Source organism: Paroedura picta, chromosome 13 (assembly GCF_049243985.1).
Source record: "Paroedura picta isolate Pp20150507F chromosome 13, Ppicta_v3.0, whole genome shotgun sequence".
Classification (NCBI taxonomy): domain Eukaryota; kingdom Metazoa; phylum Chordata; class Lepidosauria; order Squamata; family Gekkonidae; genus Paroedura; species Paroedura picta.
Window position 1 is genome coordinate 10,948,632 of NC_135381.1, and position 18,222 is coordinate 10,966,853.

At 46.3% G+C, this 18,222-nt stretch overlaps 1 protein-coding gene across 1 annotated transcript in view; it reads left to right on the forward strand.

Moving 5' to 3' along the window:
- The window catches only part of LOC143823041 (uncharacterized), a 53,151-nt gene that overhangs the window by 2,531 nt on the left and 32,398 nt on the right, over positions 1 to 18,222 (forward strand). Inside the window, exons 2-4 of the mRNA XM_077308839.1 lie at positions 4,650 to 4,738; positions 12,781 to 12,853; positions 14,461 to 14,522. Of these exons, the coding sequence (XP_077164954.1) occupies positions 4,650 to 4,738; positions 12,781 to 12,853; positions 14,461 to 14,522 (224 nt within the window). The remainder of the gene's footprint in view (positions 1 to 4,649; positions 4,739 to 12,780; positions 12,854 to 14,460; positions 14,523 to 18,222) is intronic.

An 18,222-nucleotide genomic window follows, 5' to 3' on the forward strand; every position in this document is an offset into this window, starting at 1 on the left:
GGATAGTCTGGCAGCCAGGCCAAGGACATTTGGAGGTTATTTGCTCTGTCCTGCCTCTGCATATGACCCCTAATGGTCGTTGCAGGAACCCCACCCAAACAAACTTGGTGTAGCGGAAAGCACAGCAATTTCTAATCTGGGGAGCCGTGTTTGATTCCCTACTCCTCCTCCAAGTGCAGCCAGCTGGGTGATCTTGGGCTAGTCACAGTCCTGTTACAGCTGTTCTCACAGAGCAGTCCTGTCTGAGTTCTCTCAACCCCACCTATCTCACAGGGTATCTGTTGGGGGGAGAGGGCGGGAAGGCAATTGAAAGCTGCTTTGAGACTCCTCTGGGCAGTGAAAAGCAGGGTATAAAAACCAACTCTTCTTCAGGGGAATGCAGGTCCTCATGAAGGTTAACCCAGACATAAATCATTTATAAAGGGTAGTGAAAAGCAGAGTATACAAGCCAACTCTCCTTCTTCAAATCCTTGGGGGTCTCCCATGCAAATATTAAGGGTCAGCGCTGTTTAACTTCCGAGATCTGCCAGAGTCAGGATTGCCTGGGCTGTCCAGTGACAAATATCTACTCCGCAAGCAGAAGTCTAAACTTCAACCACTGGTCTCTCTAGCTTTAAAAAGGATCAGGTAGTAGGCAGCAGCTACAATGAGTAATGTTAGCCTTGATAGACAAGAGGCTCTCTCTGACCGTAAGGTAGCTTCATTAATTACCACTGAACATTCATGTTGAGTGTTCAGTAGTAATTAATGATGGTAACATTATACCAGCCTTTCTCAACCTTTTTACCATTGAGAAACCCCTGAAACATTCTTCAGGCTTCGAGAAAACCCAGAAGTGGCACGATCGTGCAGAATATGGTTGGGAAGCACAGCTGTGGTCACGCCCACCTGGGACCCTCCCCTCCAGGCCCATCACTGGCCATTTGGGGAAGGGTGACTGGGTCGACATGACCATATATGTTCATATCACTCAATAAAGGTTTAACAAATCTTTAAAGTCTATAAAAAATCAATTAACGACCAGCCATTCAGGAAATCTTTCCAGGGTTATCAAGAAACCCCCGGGTTTCACAAAACCCTGGTTGAGAAATCCTGCATTATACAGACTTCCTTGCTTGGAGGTTGCAGGCAGCACCTGGAAAGAGCTGACCTCATAGCGTTCCCTAACCTGACGAGAAGATGTTCAGGTGGCCTAGTTCTGTGGCAGTGTGGGGGAACGTGTTTTAGAGACAGACGTCTCTGCAGGGGCTCAAGAAAACCGAGGGCCTTTCCGTTCCTCTTCGCCTGCGATCCTTCAGCCGGATAAACTGGAGTGACTGGACTTCGTGAGGCCCAGCAGCCTTCCTGCTCTCTGCATCCGAATCCAGATGCCCTAGTCGGACTGGTTCGTGGACCATCCCTGGTAACTGGCCTGTGTTATCTCAGTCATAAAAACACCAAAAGGGAAAGGCACTGGAGCAGCAGAGGTAATGGAGGGAGAAAAGAATGTCTACCAGGCTGGGAGGAGAATGACCTTCCCCAGCTCTGCTCGGCATAATCCCAAGGCGGCGTTGACCCAGAATTGTAATGAAAATATTGTAGCTCTTTCAGGCTATTTTAAGACAGAATGGGAATGAGGCTCCTGCTTCCCGCCCTCCCCCCCCCTTGAAGAACCTTACAACATTGCCTCGCCTTTAATTTCCTTTTGATTAAAAAAACATCAGACTGTCTGAAAGGCACACCGTCTCTTCCCGTGTGCCGTGGGAGACGAGGAAATCAAAAAGAATGAAAAATACAGGTGAACCTGTCAAAGGCAGGTGCAGTGGAAGCTTTTTGCCAGGTAGTCCGGTGCAATTGACCTGGAAGCTAGGGGCAGGGGAGGAGAGGGAGGCCACCCTGGAACATCAGCAATGCTTCCCCCTTCCACTCGGAGAACCGGGGAATGGGATTTTTTAAAAGCCCATCCATTCAAATAAGTAACGGTCCTCATGATGTCTCAGGGGGCTGCTTCTGGAAAGTAACTTTCAGCCCCAGGGTTCCCCTTCTTGAATGGAGGATGAGAAAGGCTAAACAGATGAAGCTGCCCTCTGCTCTGCCAGCACGGCCTGTTTCTGCATTAGCAATACTGTTCGGTTTTGAATTTTTAAAAGGTTGACTTTTTCTTGTCCGTTTCCGCACTAAAATTGACTTCTTCAGCCGTCTCACGTGCCCCGCAGCAAAGGAATCCCTAGAAAACTGGATTTTATCTTTTCAACTGGGGTCTAACAGGGTCTAATTTGGGGCTAACCAATGCAGACATGCATACAATTGGGTTTTCTCCCCGCACCCATCATGGCTCCATGGCAGACCCCCCCCCCCCGCATTTCACACTCAGAAGGTCCTAGAAAGACCCTGGAAAACTGCTGCCAGATGGAGAAGGCATTATTGAGCTAGTTGGAGCAATAGTCTGATTCAGGGTGCAGCACCTTCTAGAAATATGGGTGCTCACATAACACAGAGTGATGCCTGATAGGAACCACTGTGGCCCTCCCGCTTAGGGGAGCAGCAAGACGAAGAGCACCAAGGTGCAGGTGAGTGTTTTTCTGTGGAGGCCCAGCCATCGTGTCGCCAAGCCCTGCCCACCTGTTTGCCCCAGATGCAAAACTGTGTGGGTAGGTAGGTGCCTGGGTTGGAGTTGGCCTGGGCAGACAGGATCCCGGTTCCTACTCAGTCATGAAGCGTCCTGGGTGACCTTGGATCAGTGACTCTTTTGGCCTACTTTTGCAGGGTTGTTGTGAGGTTCCGACAGAGAGGAAAGAATCATTTCCACAACAGGTCACTGGATACACTTAGATCAGTGACTCTCTTTTGGCCTACCTTTGCAGGGTCGTTGTGAGATTCAGATAGGGAGGAAAGAATAATTTCCACAACAGGTCACTGGGTACACTTAGATCAGTGACTCTTTTGGCCTACCTTTGCAGGGTGTCTGTGAGGTTCGCACAGGGAGGAAAGAATCATTTCCACAACAGTGACCTTGGATCAGTGACTCTCTTTTGGCCTCCCTCTGCAGGGTCGTTGTGAGGTTCAGACAGGGAGGAAAGAATAATTTCCTTAAAGAAAGGACAGGATTAGGGGGGGGGGAAATAATGAGATTAAAAAAAAGTCTTTCATTAGATGCTCCCCATCTTTTATTTCCCTTTCATTTTTAGCCTCCATCTCTCCCCCCATCCCTGTTTCAAAATGCGCCGGTTACTATAGCAACACGTGGTGAATGGCGTGGGGGAAAAAAGCTTCGTGAACCCCAGCCGTGTTGTAGAAAGTCATGTTATATAATGGCTGGGAATTTATAACACCGACTCATAAACATCGGCGTTTCCTTGGGTGGTTACCATGACCACGTATGGGGCACATGTGTATTTATAGTATGCTGAGGTCATTGTCAGGAATCATCCATTAAAGACAATAACACCCTTGTGTGTAATTCTAATCCCCAGACAGAGCAATTTTGGGATAGGGACACACGCAGGATTAGCTTCAGCCCGTTGTAGGTGGTTAGTTTATGATACGCGATCTGATCCCTTTCTTTCCATCGTCGCTCCACCCTCTTGCTATTTAGCCCAGTGCCGAAGGGAGGAATACGTTGCAGAGTTCATGCCCGGCCTTTCCTGGAAGCTACCCTTCATAACAGCGCTGTACTGTATTCCACTTTTGTCCTAATCAGTGCCGAACCAGAGATCCTTCAAACATTTCAGATTATGTTGTGTGGCCCAGAGATCCGGGGGTTGTCTGGCAGCCAGGCAAGGGATGTTCGGAGGTGGTCTGCCATTTCCTGCCCCTGTGTCATGACCCCTAGAGTTCCTTGGAGGAACTACATTCAAATTCCTGCAGGTCTCCCATCCAAATACTTAGCTTCTAAGATCTGATGGGATTGGGCTTGCCTGGGCTACGCAGATAAGGGCTAAAAACAAGGTACTTCCATTTTTGGGGTGAAAACGCGGTATTTTCAAAATAACACCTAGCTTTCTCACATTAGGATCACCTGATACGGTTCCTTTCCTGCCGCCACTCGCTTCAATTGCTCCAACCTTTTCTCCTTCACTTATATGATACTTTATTTTGCTCTGCAAAACTGCACAAGGAATGCCTTTATTGGCCTATAAACTCATAGAGTTGGAAGGGATCTCCAGGGTCATCTAGACCAACCCTCTGCAGAATGCAGGAAATTCACAACTACCTGCCCACCCACAGTGACCCCGATTCCATGTCCAGATGATGCCCCAAAATACCCCAGAACCCCTGGTCAGTCTTGTTTTCCAAATTCATTAGTGACGCAGCCCAGCAAGCAGAGGGATTTGGGGTGTCTTTTTAGAACCAGAAACATGCCTTGTTTGTACTTAATGAGAGTTTTTTTGTAGCTTTTTGGACACTGAACAGTTGGAAATTCCTGGGACAAATCTCTCCATTGTGCTTTCATTTTTTTTTGTAATCTGAGAGACAAAAAGGTCAGCAGTGGCAGCAGAGCCACCCAAATTCCAAAAATGACCCCAAAGCCATTAAAAAGCATGTCGAGTTCCATAGTACTCCAATCCCTGGAGCTGCTTTCCCTGAACGATTTATGACCTCACTCCCCTTGTTTCTGTGACATCACACTGAGTTGCCGCGGAAACCGCTTTTTGTTGCCACAAACAAAGAGATCCAGAAGCATTCCAAGGAGCACAAGGCAGCTTGCGGAGAGAGAACGGAAAAAACAAAACTCGGAAGGCTTCTCCCCAAACTCAGAGTAGGTGTTTTGTGTCGATGGCGGCCAAGAAGGGGCAGGGTCCCTTGTTTTATGGTCTTAAATTACGCCGTAAACCGCTGCTGTATGTGTTAACATCCATAGATATGAATACAGCTGTTATAAAGATATGCTAGTAAATTAATTCCTTTCTGCCAAGGCCAGATGGAGAACAGAGCATAGATGTTGAATCTAGTGGCAGAACTGTGACCAGGGAAGTTCCTGATTCAAATCTCTTGTCTGCCACAAACTCGAAGGTAGCCAATCCACTATGAGACTCCTTCGGGTAGAGAAAAGCAGCATATAAGAACCATCTCTTCTTCTTCTTCTTCAGTAATATCGGGGCTCTCTCAGCCTCCCCTCCCTCACAGGGTGTCTGCTGTGGGGAGAGGAAAGGGAAGGCAAATGTAAGCTGCTTTGAGTCTCCTTCGGGTAGAGAAAAGCGGCATATAAGAACCAACTCTTCTTCTTCTTCTTCTTCTTCTTCTTCTTCTTCTTCTTCTTCTTCTTCTTCTTCTTCTTCTTCTTCTTCGTCTTCGTCTTCGTCTTCGTCTTCATCTTCTTCTTCTTCTTTTTTTTCTTCTTCTTCTTCTTCTCTTGTCCTTTCAAGGTGAATTAGATACATTTGTGGTGAATAGATCTATTAATGGCTATTAAAATGACAGATACCTGAAACTTCCATGTTGAGAGGCAGTGTGTCATTTGTTCATTTATTAAAACATTTCTGTATCACCATCACCATTCTAAACCCAACAATGGATCCAAGGTGGTTTGCATTTTTTACAACATTCTTATATCCCCAGTATAAAATAACCTCAAACACTTCAATGAATTCCAAACTTTAAAATCTCAATCTTTAGCCAAGATAAGGTTCGGTTTGTGTGCAGACAATGCACACACTACCTAATTGGCTCTCAGTGGGGAATATGCCCTGAATAGGGAGAGGGCGCTTTACCACTGAGGGCCAATCACTGGTTCCCCCCCCCTCATTACCACCCATTTTGGGCACTTAGGAGGAGGAAGAGCCAGCAGAAAGTAATCCAGGGAGGGGGGGCCATGCTTGCATTGGCAATCCAGACCCCGTGGTCTCTTGGACAAGGCTGTTTTCATAGGTGGCAGATAACAGAGAGAGAAGGTGACAGAGAGCTGGAAGGGTCCAGAGAGGCCATCTAGTCTAACCCCCTGCTGAAATCACTTCCAGTGCCTGTGTCCACCTCTGAACCCATGGATTTAACAGTTACAACTTACAAGGAGCTGAGGGGCAGCAACAGGAGAACTTCTGTTTCCTGGTTGTAGTTATTTGGGGTTGTAGGTCATTTATGGATCATCTGATTGGCTATTGTGCGAACCATTCATGCGACCTTCTGATCCTTACATACTGGACCAGAGCAGGTCTGCTCCCTGCTGCCCAAAGGAATTCGAGGAAGCGAAAAACACCTCTGTTCCAAATGAGTAGGTACATGAAAAGCGAGTTCTCTTAGGCCCATATTTGCAAGCGTGCTGCTCCTCTGGGAATCGCCCTATTAAATGCCATATTGTTAACTATTTTAACCGGTATCCTCTGTTCAGGTGCGCTGGAGCTCCTTTTTCCTGGGTTTCTGCTGATCTTCCCTTTTGTAATGAGCTAATCTAAGGAAGGCGGGGAGGGTTTAATTAATTTCCTTTTGGAGCTGCTCTCAGCCCAATCCATCTTTTCAAGCGTTCGTTTTGAAAGCCTTAACCGGCTTAGAAGTGGGTGCAAGGGAATAGTCGCGCACGTAGAGGGTCCCACTGTGGCCAGGGAGAGAGGAAGAACAGTTTGCAGAGTCCTGAGCATTGCCAGATGCAGGGCTTTCTCATGCCGATGGAGGCCTGTTTGCACTTGCCGAACCACGGCTGTGTTTTCGCATGCTGCTTTTTCCCAGCCCGTCTCCGCCTTTTCTTGTTTACTCCTCGGGTCGAGAGATGCTTCTTTTGTTCCTCTTGCCTTTTTCTCTCCTTTTCTCCCCTCCCTCCTTCTTTCTTTTCCTCCCTGCAATTCTGCGCTCGTTCCCCCACCCCCCCGTGCCCCCCAGCTCAGCCACAAACATTCACTTTTCCTGCCTCCTTTCAAGAATCCCATCTGCCTTCCTCTGCACTTTGCAAAGTGTTCGGCGCTATGCAGAAACACAGAGAGGTTGAGGCAGGTGCCTCCCCGAGGAGCTTGGCAGTCTAAATTTGATTAACACAGCGGAAGCTGTAAAAGCCAGCTGTGCATAGGTGGGAGCAGTTAGCTGCTAATAGCCAGGAAAGGCTATTTGAAAGAAGTGAGGCTGCACTTGATATGAGAGCTCCAGAAGAGTGTAATGGGAGAAGTTGCCTGGTCCAGAGCATATAATCAGAAATCGGGGCTCAGTGGGTTGCCTGGGGCGCAGCCCAGGTGGGTATTTGAAAAGGAGGGAAGGAATGTGCAGGCCGTGTCTTTGAGATCTACCTGCATCTTTAGCCTATCGAGATTCTCCGGTGCGCTCTATACAGAGATTTGTGTAAATAATTCCTTGTGTAAATAATTTCATTGGCGTGGATCACCCAGAACTGTCTCCCAATGAGACAGATTGAAAACACACATGAACAAACACATTGCCTTAGATTGAACCTGACCCTTGGTCCATCCAAAGGTCAGTATTGTCCACTCGGACTGGTGGTCAGTCTCACTAGGATGGCCAAACGGTGGCTCTCCAGATGTCCATGGACTACAATTACCATGAGCCCCTGCCAGAGTAGCCAATTGGCAGGGGCTCATGGTAATTATAGTCCATGGACATCTGGAGAACCGCAGTTTGGCCACTCCTGCTCCAGGGACTCAGGCTGAGGTCTCTCATATCAACACCCGGGGTTTGAACTGTGGACCTTCTTTGGGCCACAGCGTCACACTGCATCAATGTTTCGGCATTATCCACAGCACCTGATAATGTTATCACAGGACAGCATTTGCTTCCAAGCTAAAAGATTACTATTTAAGACAAGATAAATTATATGTACTGTGTCCAATTAAAAAAATGGATGCACACCTATGGGCGGATGTTTTCAGGCACATCGTAACATCTTCCTTCTGCGGACCTCTGATTTGCCTTTCATGACGTTCCTGCGGGAGAATTGTTAACTGGGGAGGCCAACAACTGAATGTGTTTATCTTCTGCAAAGTTTGCGCCTCTTCATGGTCTCTCTCTAAAAGTATGGTCTCTCTTTTCATCAAAGGAATGCAGAAAGGTGTTCTAGTTTATTTGGTATCCTCAATAATTTGAGGAACTTTTGCTCTCTTACTGAGGCTGGAGTGCAAATTATCCAGGTTATGCTCACCTGTTTAGATAGGCAGACAGACAGACAGACAGGCAGACAGACAGATTATCTATCTGACAAGAGGCAGACAGACAGAAAGATAGAGAGACGGGATAGACAGACAGACAGACAGACAGACAGACAGACAGATAAGCATAATTTTAGTTTTACTATCTTATAAGACTTTCCTGTCTCCTCGACTGATATTGCTTCTAATAGTCAAAATGTACTGGAAAGACACCCTTTGCCAGCGTATAGCCGTTGCCACTGGAGAAACTGGTGTTTGGAGAAGCTCTGAGTGAAAATACCCTTTGTCTGAAATCACAGGTACACTATAAAATACATTAATTCAGGAATCCTCCTCTGCTTTATTATTTATTTCTCAAATTTATACCCTGCCTTTTCCCACGGGCTCAGGGCGGCTTACGACAGAGATTAAAACACCGACATTTAAAATTTATAATTCACATTCAAAGCAACCTAAAAATTCAAAATCTATTTGCTATTTCTCTTTTCAGAGAGGGAGGAGAATAAAGTGCTTTGTTAATATACCAAGGGAGTGATTCGTTGTCTCCGCTTATGTCCGGGCGTTCTTCGTTTTTTGTAGGGCGGCCAGCTCGCTGATGGACCATGTTTAGTCCTCAGTTAAAGGGAATATCACCTCCCAAATGTTACATGCTGGGAGTTCATTAAGAATCTGGGGAGATTTTAGCACATAAGAGAAGCCATGTTGGTTCAGTCCAATGGCCCCTTTAGTCTAGCATTCCGTGTCACATGGCGACCAAAACAGATACCATCAGGAGGCCCCCAAGAAGACCTGGCTTTCAGAAGCCCTCCCACTGGTGCCCCCAAGCAGCAAGGATACAGAGCATCACTGCCCTAGACCAAATGTTCCTTCTACACATTGTAGCTAATAGCCACTCATGGACTGCTGAGAAGAAATATGTCCTTTTCAGCGTTCTAAGCCTACTGCTCATTATGCATCCCTGCAAGGAGGACAGCTGGGGGTACCTTTTTGGGGAATCTGTAACTGGAGGTGTTTTTAGTGAACAGGGGGAATGAGCCCCCCGGCAATGCTGATGTCACTCATAGAAAAACAGCCCCTCTCCCACCTATAACATCCCCGATAGAGAATAATGAAACGTGTATAATTTTAGAATCCCAGAAAAAACAGAACACATCGAATACTGTATTTATGCCCTTCCCAAAATCTGGGTTTTAAAAATCCCATTTTTTTCCAGATGCATCGCCCTAGTAGGGAATGCACATCTGGCCAGGGCTACCAGACTAGTCCAGATGCGCCGTGCAATTTGGACCTCAATGCCACTGTTCAAGCCAGCTCCGGAGCGCTGCTTTTAGGAAAGCGATCAATCATTTGCCCTATTTCCCTGTTTCGCCCTAATGGAACTGAAACCGATAAGCAAGCACTTATAAGCACCTCTGCCCCGAAAATTTAGAGGCTCGTGATTTCCTATGCGTTTAATCAATAATTTCCTACTGTTAACCAAAGAAATCCTTTGGCGGAGGAAGAAGTTCAAATGTCAAGGGGAAAAAGGCCTAAAAACGATTGGGCAAAATTGTGGGCAGAAAATGTGTTCCGGAGAGAGCACATCCGGACACATTTGTACACTATGCAGGACACTCCCAACCCTATCGCTCATCCACTGTCACCTGCCACCCCCTTGAGCCTTCACAGAATCAGCCTCTCCGTCAGATGGCTCTCCAGCCTCTGTTTAAAAATTTCCAAAAATAACCACCACATTGGGAGAGCAACAATCATTTTTCTCCTAACATTGGTTACAAACGCTTATGGCTGTCATAGGTGCCCCCCAGTTTGGATCAGGGCCACAGTGTGTGGGTGGAGAAGGGCTTAGCCATTCATTCATTCATTCATTCATTCATTCATTCATTCATTCATTCATTCATTCATTCATTCAGCAATTTGTATATTGCTCCCCTCGGGGTGGTTTACACAGTCTAAAAACTCAATAACACCAACAAAATCCACATATCTAAAATTGAGTTTTTAAACCCACAAATGGTCCCGGTTTGCGTTAGCCATGATTACTGAGATCAATAAAAAGTTTGTAGCCAGCGAGATATGGGGTATTAGGAGGCCAGGAGGAGAAAGGGAGGACAGAGGTGGCGGGAGTGAGGCCCCGGGTTTTGATGTCACCATTATCTACTTGGCCTCAACCATAGGCCTGGTGGAAGAGCTCTGTCTTGCAGGTCCTGCAGAAGTTCAGACAGGACCCTGATCTTCTCCGGTAGCTCCTTCCACCAGGCGGGAGCCAGGGCTGAAAAGACCCTGGCTCTGGTTGAGGCCAGAGGTATTTATTTATAGCCTGGGATCCTTAGCTGGTTGGCATTGCTCAATCAAAAAGTTCTCTGGGGAACGTATCATCACCAACTGAAACCAACCCCTGTACTGTTATTAGTCGGAAAGGGGGGAAAGACAGGCATTCTTTCTTTCACAGCCCTCCTCCCCCCACTTTGCAAGGTTAGTTACAGCCTGGAAGGTGAAAGAGGCTGATCTGAATTGGTGAAACCATAGGATGGTGGAAGGATTCAACTCTTCTCTCCTACTTTGGGCCCCCAGTACAAGAAGTTGTCCTTTTCAAACATCTGGAAGGCTCCAGTCACGAATCTCCCAGGTGCCATGTCGGGTTTCACTCTTAATTTCCTGCTCTGACAGCATCAACCTAGGAAGCCCCCATATATATATATATATTTCCTATCAGCGTTCCTCTCTTGTTTGCTTTCCTTCAATGTGCTCATCTTTAATCAGGGAGATAGACAGGAGGGTATTTCCTGCAACTCTAAGGGATCATTTGTGCTCTTTTTGTGAAGATAATTAACCTTTCGCAAACACCATTCCTCCCTATTCTATTATCACAATCAGAAACTGGGATTGGATTCGCCACTCCGTAGTTAAGGCAGCATTCTGAGGATCCTTCTCTGCATGTGTTATATTTTGCTGGCTTACCCTTTTATTTTTCTCCATCAAGAGCTAAAAGATGGATTTCTGTTTTTCTGCGGTGGGGCAGTCTGTGTTAAGGCTTCAGTTTTGGTTAACTTAACAACAAACAACTGAATTGCTTGTTAGAATCCTTATTCTATAAGGGGCCTTTGGAAAAATCGAAGGGGATCCAACTTAATCTCCAAGATTCTGCCAACAAGTCTATGGTCCATTCCGCACACATTGGACTTCCAATGCGCTTTAGAAGTAGATTTTCCTGTTCTGCACAGGAAAATCCAGCTGCAAAAGCACACTGAGTGTGCATTATTCTACAAGTGTGGAATGAACCTATGGATGGAGACATCTCCCAAATTCTTTGAATGGAAATTTCTCCCCATATTTTAGAGATCCATATTCCCCTGTTCTTGCTTTCATAGAGGATGGAGCAGAGTTCTTCTCTCTTGCCTCGGAGGGACTGACCAGAACCAATGGGATGAAATTAATTCAAAAGAAATTCCGTCTAAACACCCGGAAGAAGTTCCTGACAGAGCGGTTTCTCAGTGGGACAGGCTTCCTTGGGAGGTGGTGGGTTCTCCATCTTTTAAACAGAGATTTTTAAACAGAGGCTGGAGAGCCATCTGACCATGAGGCTGATTTTGTGAAGGCTCAAGGGGGTGGCAGTTTACAGTGGATGAGCGATAGGGTTGTGAGTGTCCTGCATAGTGCAGGGGGTTGGACTAGATGACCCATGAGGTCCCTTCCAACTCTATAATTCTATGATTCTTTGAAATGATAGATTGTAAAAAAAAACAGTCAGATACTCTAGTTGGACCAATGAACTGTGTCCATTAAGGACCAATCAGTTTCTTTGGCAGGTTATCCAAACTGCATATATGTCCATGATTTCCCGTTGTTCCTTGTTTGGTTGGTGTTGCCATCACTAGACGTCACCAGAGCTCAGTTCTCCTGTTTCTCTACAGGACTAGACTCTGTTTCCACAGTGGAAATAGCAAATGATCAATCAATTGGTTGGCTACCCCCCACATCTCACTTTTTTGCCCACTTCTCTGAAGGGGCATGTTACCACTTCTGAGGTTCCCCAACTCCTGAAAAATAATCCAGGGTCAAAAGGTTGAAAAGGGCTGAGTTAGGCTGATTTGGTTTTAACTGAGCTGTGAAGCAGACTGAGTGGCCTTGACCTAATTTTCCTCTTAGGGGTATTGTGAGGATGAAACAGAGCGGGGGGGGGGGGGGCTGTGGTTCTCCATGGACTACAATTCCCATGGATCGGCAGGGGCTCATGGCCATCAGCTGCCCCTGAGATAGAGGACGGGGAAACCATCGATGCTTCCCCGGCTTCTTGAGAGAAATGGTGGAAGGAAAACTTGACAGGTCATTTATACATGCACATAAAATTAAGGCTTTTTGGGTATGTTCCCAGGAACGGGTTCCCAGGATCCCCAAGTGCACATCAGGCAGTCACTGCCAAAAACAAAACAAAAAATCTTGGTACAATTGCATCTCAGATCACAGCAGCCTTTTATTAAAAAATGCAATTCTGCACTGATCATACAAATAAGATGAAAGGTATGAAAAGAACCGACGGAGCTGGAAGGAGTGGCGAATTGCGCACGAGCCAATTCTGGAATTAATTTTGGAGATTATCCTAATTTTAAACAACGGAAATAAAAAGGTGGTGGTGGGGGGGGGGCTGGGGCGGGGAAAGAAATTCCAGAACGGCAGAGGAACAGAATAGAGAAAATTCTTGCCTGTCTAATCATGGTTACAGGCGTGTCGAATTCATCCTTCATCCCTTGGGCTTGGATTCATCGCAGGGCAAGAGAAAATACACTGCATCGAAGGTGATTTTCCTACCTCCCCATTCCAACTCTGTAGCTATCTGTACTCTCAGATATTATACACCCCCCCCTTGAGTCAATAGACCCACTGGAATACGATGGGGGGTCAAAGCTGGGGAGGCCAGCGGCAAGAGGTGGGGGGAGTGGAGACAATTGCTCATCGCCGCCCCATTTTGCAAGCAGAAAGGCAGCTTAGCACCCAGGCCTGAGCCTTCGAGCGAGAGATGTCACATCATTTATCCCAGCCCCATGCAGCTGTGACTCTTCTACGAGAGTCAGTTCCGAAACACATGTAGGTAACTCCTTTGACACATGATAGAAGGGGAAAAGCAGATCAGCCTGTCAGAAAATAGTAGCCTTGATCAGCTCTCAGCTGGGATCTTCAGTCCCCTGCAGGGCGCTGATTGATTCCCACCCCCCACCCCCACAATTGCAAGGATGGTAATTCTTACCTGAGCCACTGACCTGCTTTGCCTTTCTTCTGTTGGCAAAAGAACCGACGGTGCTTTGCATTCCAGTAGACTTGGCTCTTCCTCTTAGGGATTCTCCTGATAGCCTGAGTAGCTTCAAAGTTGTCTCAGCAGGCCTGTTGCTGTCTGATCAATACCAATGAAACAGCTTTGCAAGGGGAAAGGGGGTTCACCGATACCGACCTTCTCTTCCTGCAAAGTAATTCAGGTCAGCCTGAAAGGGGCAAGAGAGAAAGCCAGATTCTCACTGGATTGTTGCAGAGCCCACCAGGTGTCCCCTGCAGCCAAGAGAAATGCTTCATGACTTCAAAAATTCAGGGGTGATGGACCAGCGGGCAGAAGGGAATAGACTAATGTCAATCAGAGATTCAGTGAGCTCCTGGTTCCATTGTAGTTCTGCACCATGGGCCAAATCAGTAAAACACCTTTGGAGGCAAAGATCCCCCCCCCTGTAGGGTATATTGGTGTCCCACAAGAATATAAATATTCTACAGGAAGTGAAACAAAGTATTATCTACTTCCGTTTCCCCAAATGGAAGGGAGTTTCAGGGACAGGCCTGCACAAGGTCAGTTTCCTCCTGGGGGAGGAATACTGAGGGGATTTCCGCACCCTTGAAAAATAGTGGAATGCTTACCTTTCATTGTCGTTATATTCTGGCCCCTCCACATGATGTCGCCAACATGCAGCACCTGAGCAGTAGGCAGCTGGCTACATCCTCCAGTTTAAAGCGCTAGTTGGTGAATCCCAAAAAGAAGATTCACCAACATATGGAGCACTACCTACCTGAGAGCAACCAGCAGGCCACCAGCAAAAAAATGTATGGAGGCGAAGAAGCGCAATCTCTGCCTCCAATGTCCCACCCTTGCCTCCCTCCCCCTTCTTCCGGGGATGTTTTTTTTTTTTTTTTTAAGTGGAGCAATGAATTGGTGTTCAATCGTGTAGGCAGGCAAAGGCAAAAAAAAATTTTTTCCTCTATGATTAGATGCATAGGCGTTTCAACGGAGAACTATTGATTTAAAAAAATTAGTGGGCATCGTGGGCCCTTTAAAGCACAGTGAAAGGGGATTGACTGCCTGTCAATCAAGCCAGCCGGAAGAGAATTGCGTATAAAACATGTTGCTCTCTTCTGCCATTTCCAGCAGCACTTGTGGAGGGGGAGAAGCTTGAAATGTTGGCAGAGAAGAGTGAGACGGCAAAAAAGGTGAGGAGGGGCTGGGAGGGATGATTATATTTAGTGTTTCGCCACTCAGCTGGCATAACGCCATTTTTAATGATGTGCGGAAATGCCCTGAGTTATGGTGTTTTTATATTTGCTTACTTACAAATCTACAGGATCAGCTAGGGTTGCCCTGTCCCTCATAGCGGCTGGTGGGGGATGAGGCTGCACATTTCTGGAGTGGGATGGAGCACCAAAAATTAATGCATGGGGTTCATGTCACTTGAAAGTGCCATTGGTGATGTTGGGGGATAACACTCTGGCTTCTGGGCAAAAACTCTATGGTATAATTAGCTTCTTACCATAGAGTTTTGCTCAAAACTCAGAGCATCACCAATAAGCCCTTATCACTTCCAGGTGACATCAACAAGTTGTATTTACTTCTTGTTTCTTCCCTCCCCGTATCTGATAAGTTCCCTCCCGTTTCTCAGACTCAAAAATACGGGATCCCCAGGCCCCAGCTGGGGACTGGCAACCCTAGGTGAACACAGGGAGAACTGACAAACTCCCAGACAGAGACTGCTGCTATGAGAAGCAGCACAAACCAGTTCCCCTTCAACAAAAGCAAGCTGCATGCTCTTGGGAATCCCCTTTCCTCCAAGACTTACCAGCAGCTCACTACAAAACCTTGGACTTCTTTCTCTTCTGCTGGCAAGTAACCCACATTTTATTGGACTGAATAGATCTCATTGTCGTTGGTTAAAAGTTAATGGCCTTATTAATTGTTATTGCCTTGTTGTGATTTTTTTTTTTTTGGCTGTAGTTATGATCTTGTTTTCTGCTTAGGGATGTCTGCCAGGGCAAAGCAGCATATAGATCTGCTAAATAAATAAACTGAATCATGTCCGTGTTTCATAAACATGGAGTGTACCTACTGCGGCCACCAGGAGAAGCCTACGAATGTCCAAGCTGGAAGCGATGCACCACCACTGGGAGAAGGGGCCTGCCTGTCCTGCTTCCTGGTAGAAAGTTGGCAGGAGCTGAGGCCGTCGAGCAGCCTGAAGGCACAGGAGGCATTGGCAGGGAGTGGTGCATCAGAGCAAACCAGATGTCTGGGTGAGGCCAGCAGCTAGGGCAGGAAGCCAAGAGAGTTGAGGGTTGCTGGTAGAGTTGGGCCCCAGGTAAGGAAGAACCAAGAGGAATGGTGAAAGACTGAAGGAAGGCACTAGAGTGAAGAATAAGCCCTGTCCATGAAAGATGGGGGGTCAGTGTGGATTGTTGGGGGTTGGCCAGCCCAGAGAAGAAATTTCTGAGCCTTCTTGTATTCAAGAAGGGACACAAGGCTGGAGTAAGGGGATGGAAGCCCATCTTGGAGGCACAAAGCTCTAGGGCTGAGCAGCATACTGGGACTACACATTTACGACCGTTGGATAATCTTAATTTTTTAAGTGGATGGCCAAGGGTTGGAATTGCAATCAGCAAGTAATTTGCTGCAGTTAGCTCTGAAGGGCTGTTGTTAAGCTGTTTAAGCAGCTGAGCTGCACCTATGTGGTCACTAGTGGCATCAAGTGGTCACTGCTGAGGTTGCAGTGGAAAAACTCCAAACACATGTTCTAGGGATTTCTTTGGGGTCCCTCCCACTTTCTGCTTCTCCTGGAAGAGAAGCTCTGTGTGCTTTTCTGAAGCTAGGACCAGCCACCATTAGACTCTCAGCTCTCTCCATCTGCTGATTTGTGGGATGGAGTCCTGCCTGCAGCCTAGCCACAGAGGCTTGCAATGTGCTGTTTTTGTAACTACTCTTTAAACTTGTGTTCTCTGATCCGGTAAGGATACTGAAGCAGATGAATATGATATATATTTTCATGTGTAATCTTTCCAGTAAAGATTACTCTCTTTTAAACTTCCAAGCATTGTGAGTCTGGATCCATGCCTCATCCTTTCAAAACACTCTGCAGCACTGATTCTCTGGAGGAACTTGGGACCAAGCCAAGTCCAAAAGTCTGAACATCAAGGAGGAACCGGGGAGGGAATCCCTTGTGTACGACAGCAAAGGGTCCCTGGTCTAAGGCCACAGCAAATAGTGACAGCTGTACAGAGCACAAACAGATATACCTAATCAGAAAGACTGTTCATTGTAGAACTCCACTAACCCCCTTTTAGTCAGCTGTATTCTCTTCCTTGAAAGTTCAGGCTTAGCGGAATTTGATTCTGCCACTTTGTAGAGGATGTCGATTGTGCACAGCTCCAACACCTGTGGTGTCAGAAAGGTATAATCTCACCTGTCATTTGAGGAGGAAATTTACCCTGCAGTTTTTTTTTTAAGCATACTGATTTTATATATCCTCTGCTATGCATATTCGATATGAACCAATTGTCACGGTTTAATTTATTTGTATTTATGTAGTGTTTGTCATTGGTTCTGTTTTGTTGTGGCTTTTGAATGCGAGGTGTCTTGTTTAGGCATTTTTAATGTGTATCTTGTATGGCACTTATATGGGCATAATGCATGTAGACTGTGGGGTTACTGAGGTACAAATAATCTTTAAAAGTTTATATATTTTCTGGGGGAAATTGCCGTCTTGGAAGCCCAAAATGGCTTGAACACAACACAAGGGAAAGGAGAATTCAAAATGGGGGATTTTCGAGGTAAAACATCAGGGGTGAGAAAATTGAAAACATCTGTATTCCTTATTACAGAAGCAGAACGCAAAATAAGCCTATACATATACCTGTGCTTTGTTGGTTGTTGGCCTTCCAGAGGAACTAGCAGCATCCGTAGCCACCTAAGCCATATAATCATCTGTAAGAATAGGAAATCACCACTCATTTTGGACCTTTTTAAAGGTAAAAGGTAAAGGTATCCCCTGTGCAAGCACTGGGTCATGTCTGACCCTTGGGGTGACACCCTTTAGCATTTTCATGGCAGACTCAATACGGGGTGGTTTGCCAGTGCCTTCCCCAGTCATTACCGTTTACCCCCCAGCAAGCTGGGTTATCATTTTACTGACCTCGGAAGGATGGAAGGCTGAGTCAACCTTGAGCCGGCTGCTGGGATTGAACTCCCAGCCTCATAGTCAGAGCTTTCAGACTGCATGTCTGCTGCCTTACCCCTCTGCGTCATTTTTACAGAGATGCAAACAGCAGGATTTTCCGGGACCCAGGCTAGGAATAAGAAATATTTGCTGGCTGAAGATTCTGCAGGACCAGAACCAGCCATAACAGATCAAATACGTTGAAAATGGTAAAGATTTGTTAAATCCAACTGTGTGCATCTGTATATTGATCTCTGATGAAGATCAGTATGATCAAAACGCATTAGGTCTGAACTTGTTGGTGTACACAGTGAGATGTTTTATGTATGCCAAGTAGATATTCTTTTATGGTTTATAAACATTTGAGCACTAATAAATTGTTGATATCGTTTTCTACATTTGGGTTTTCCCCTAACCTTTTTGGTTGGACTAGAAGGACCACTGGTCTGATACAACAGGGCTCTCTTTATGTTCTTTTTCCACCATGTTCCATCTGTGGTGGTTAGTTGTTCCCCGGTCCCCAGTGGGGGTAGATGGGGGGTTGGTTCCTGCCATGCTTGGTAGATGGGACTTTTATTGTCAGTTTTAAGGGTTTCTAGGGGATTGTATATGTTCTTTTATCTTGTAACCTGCCACGAACCGGCTTTGCTGTGAGTGGCAGGCAATAAATCTCGAATAAGAATAAGAATAAGAATAAGAATAAGAATAAGAAT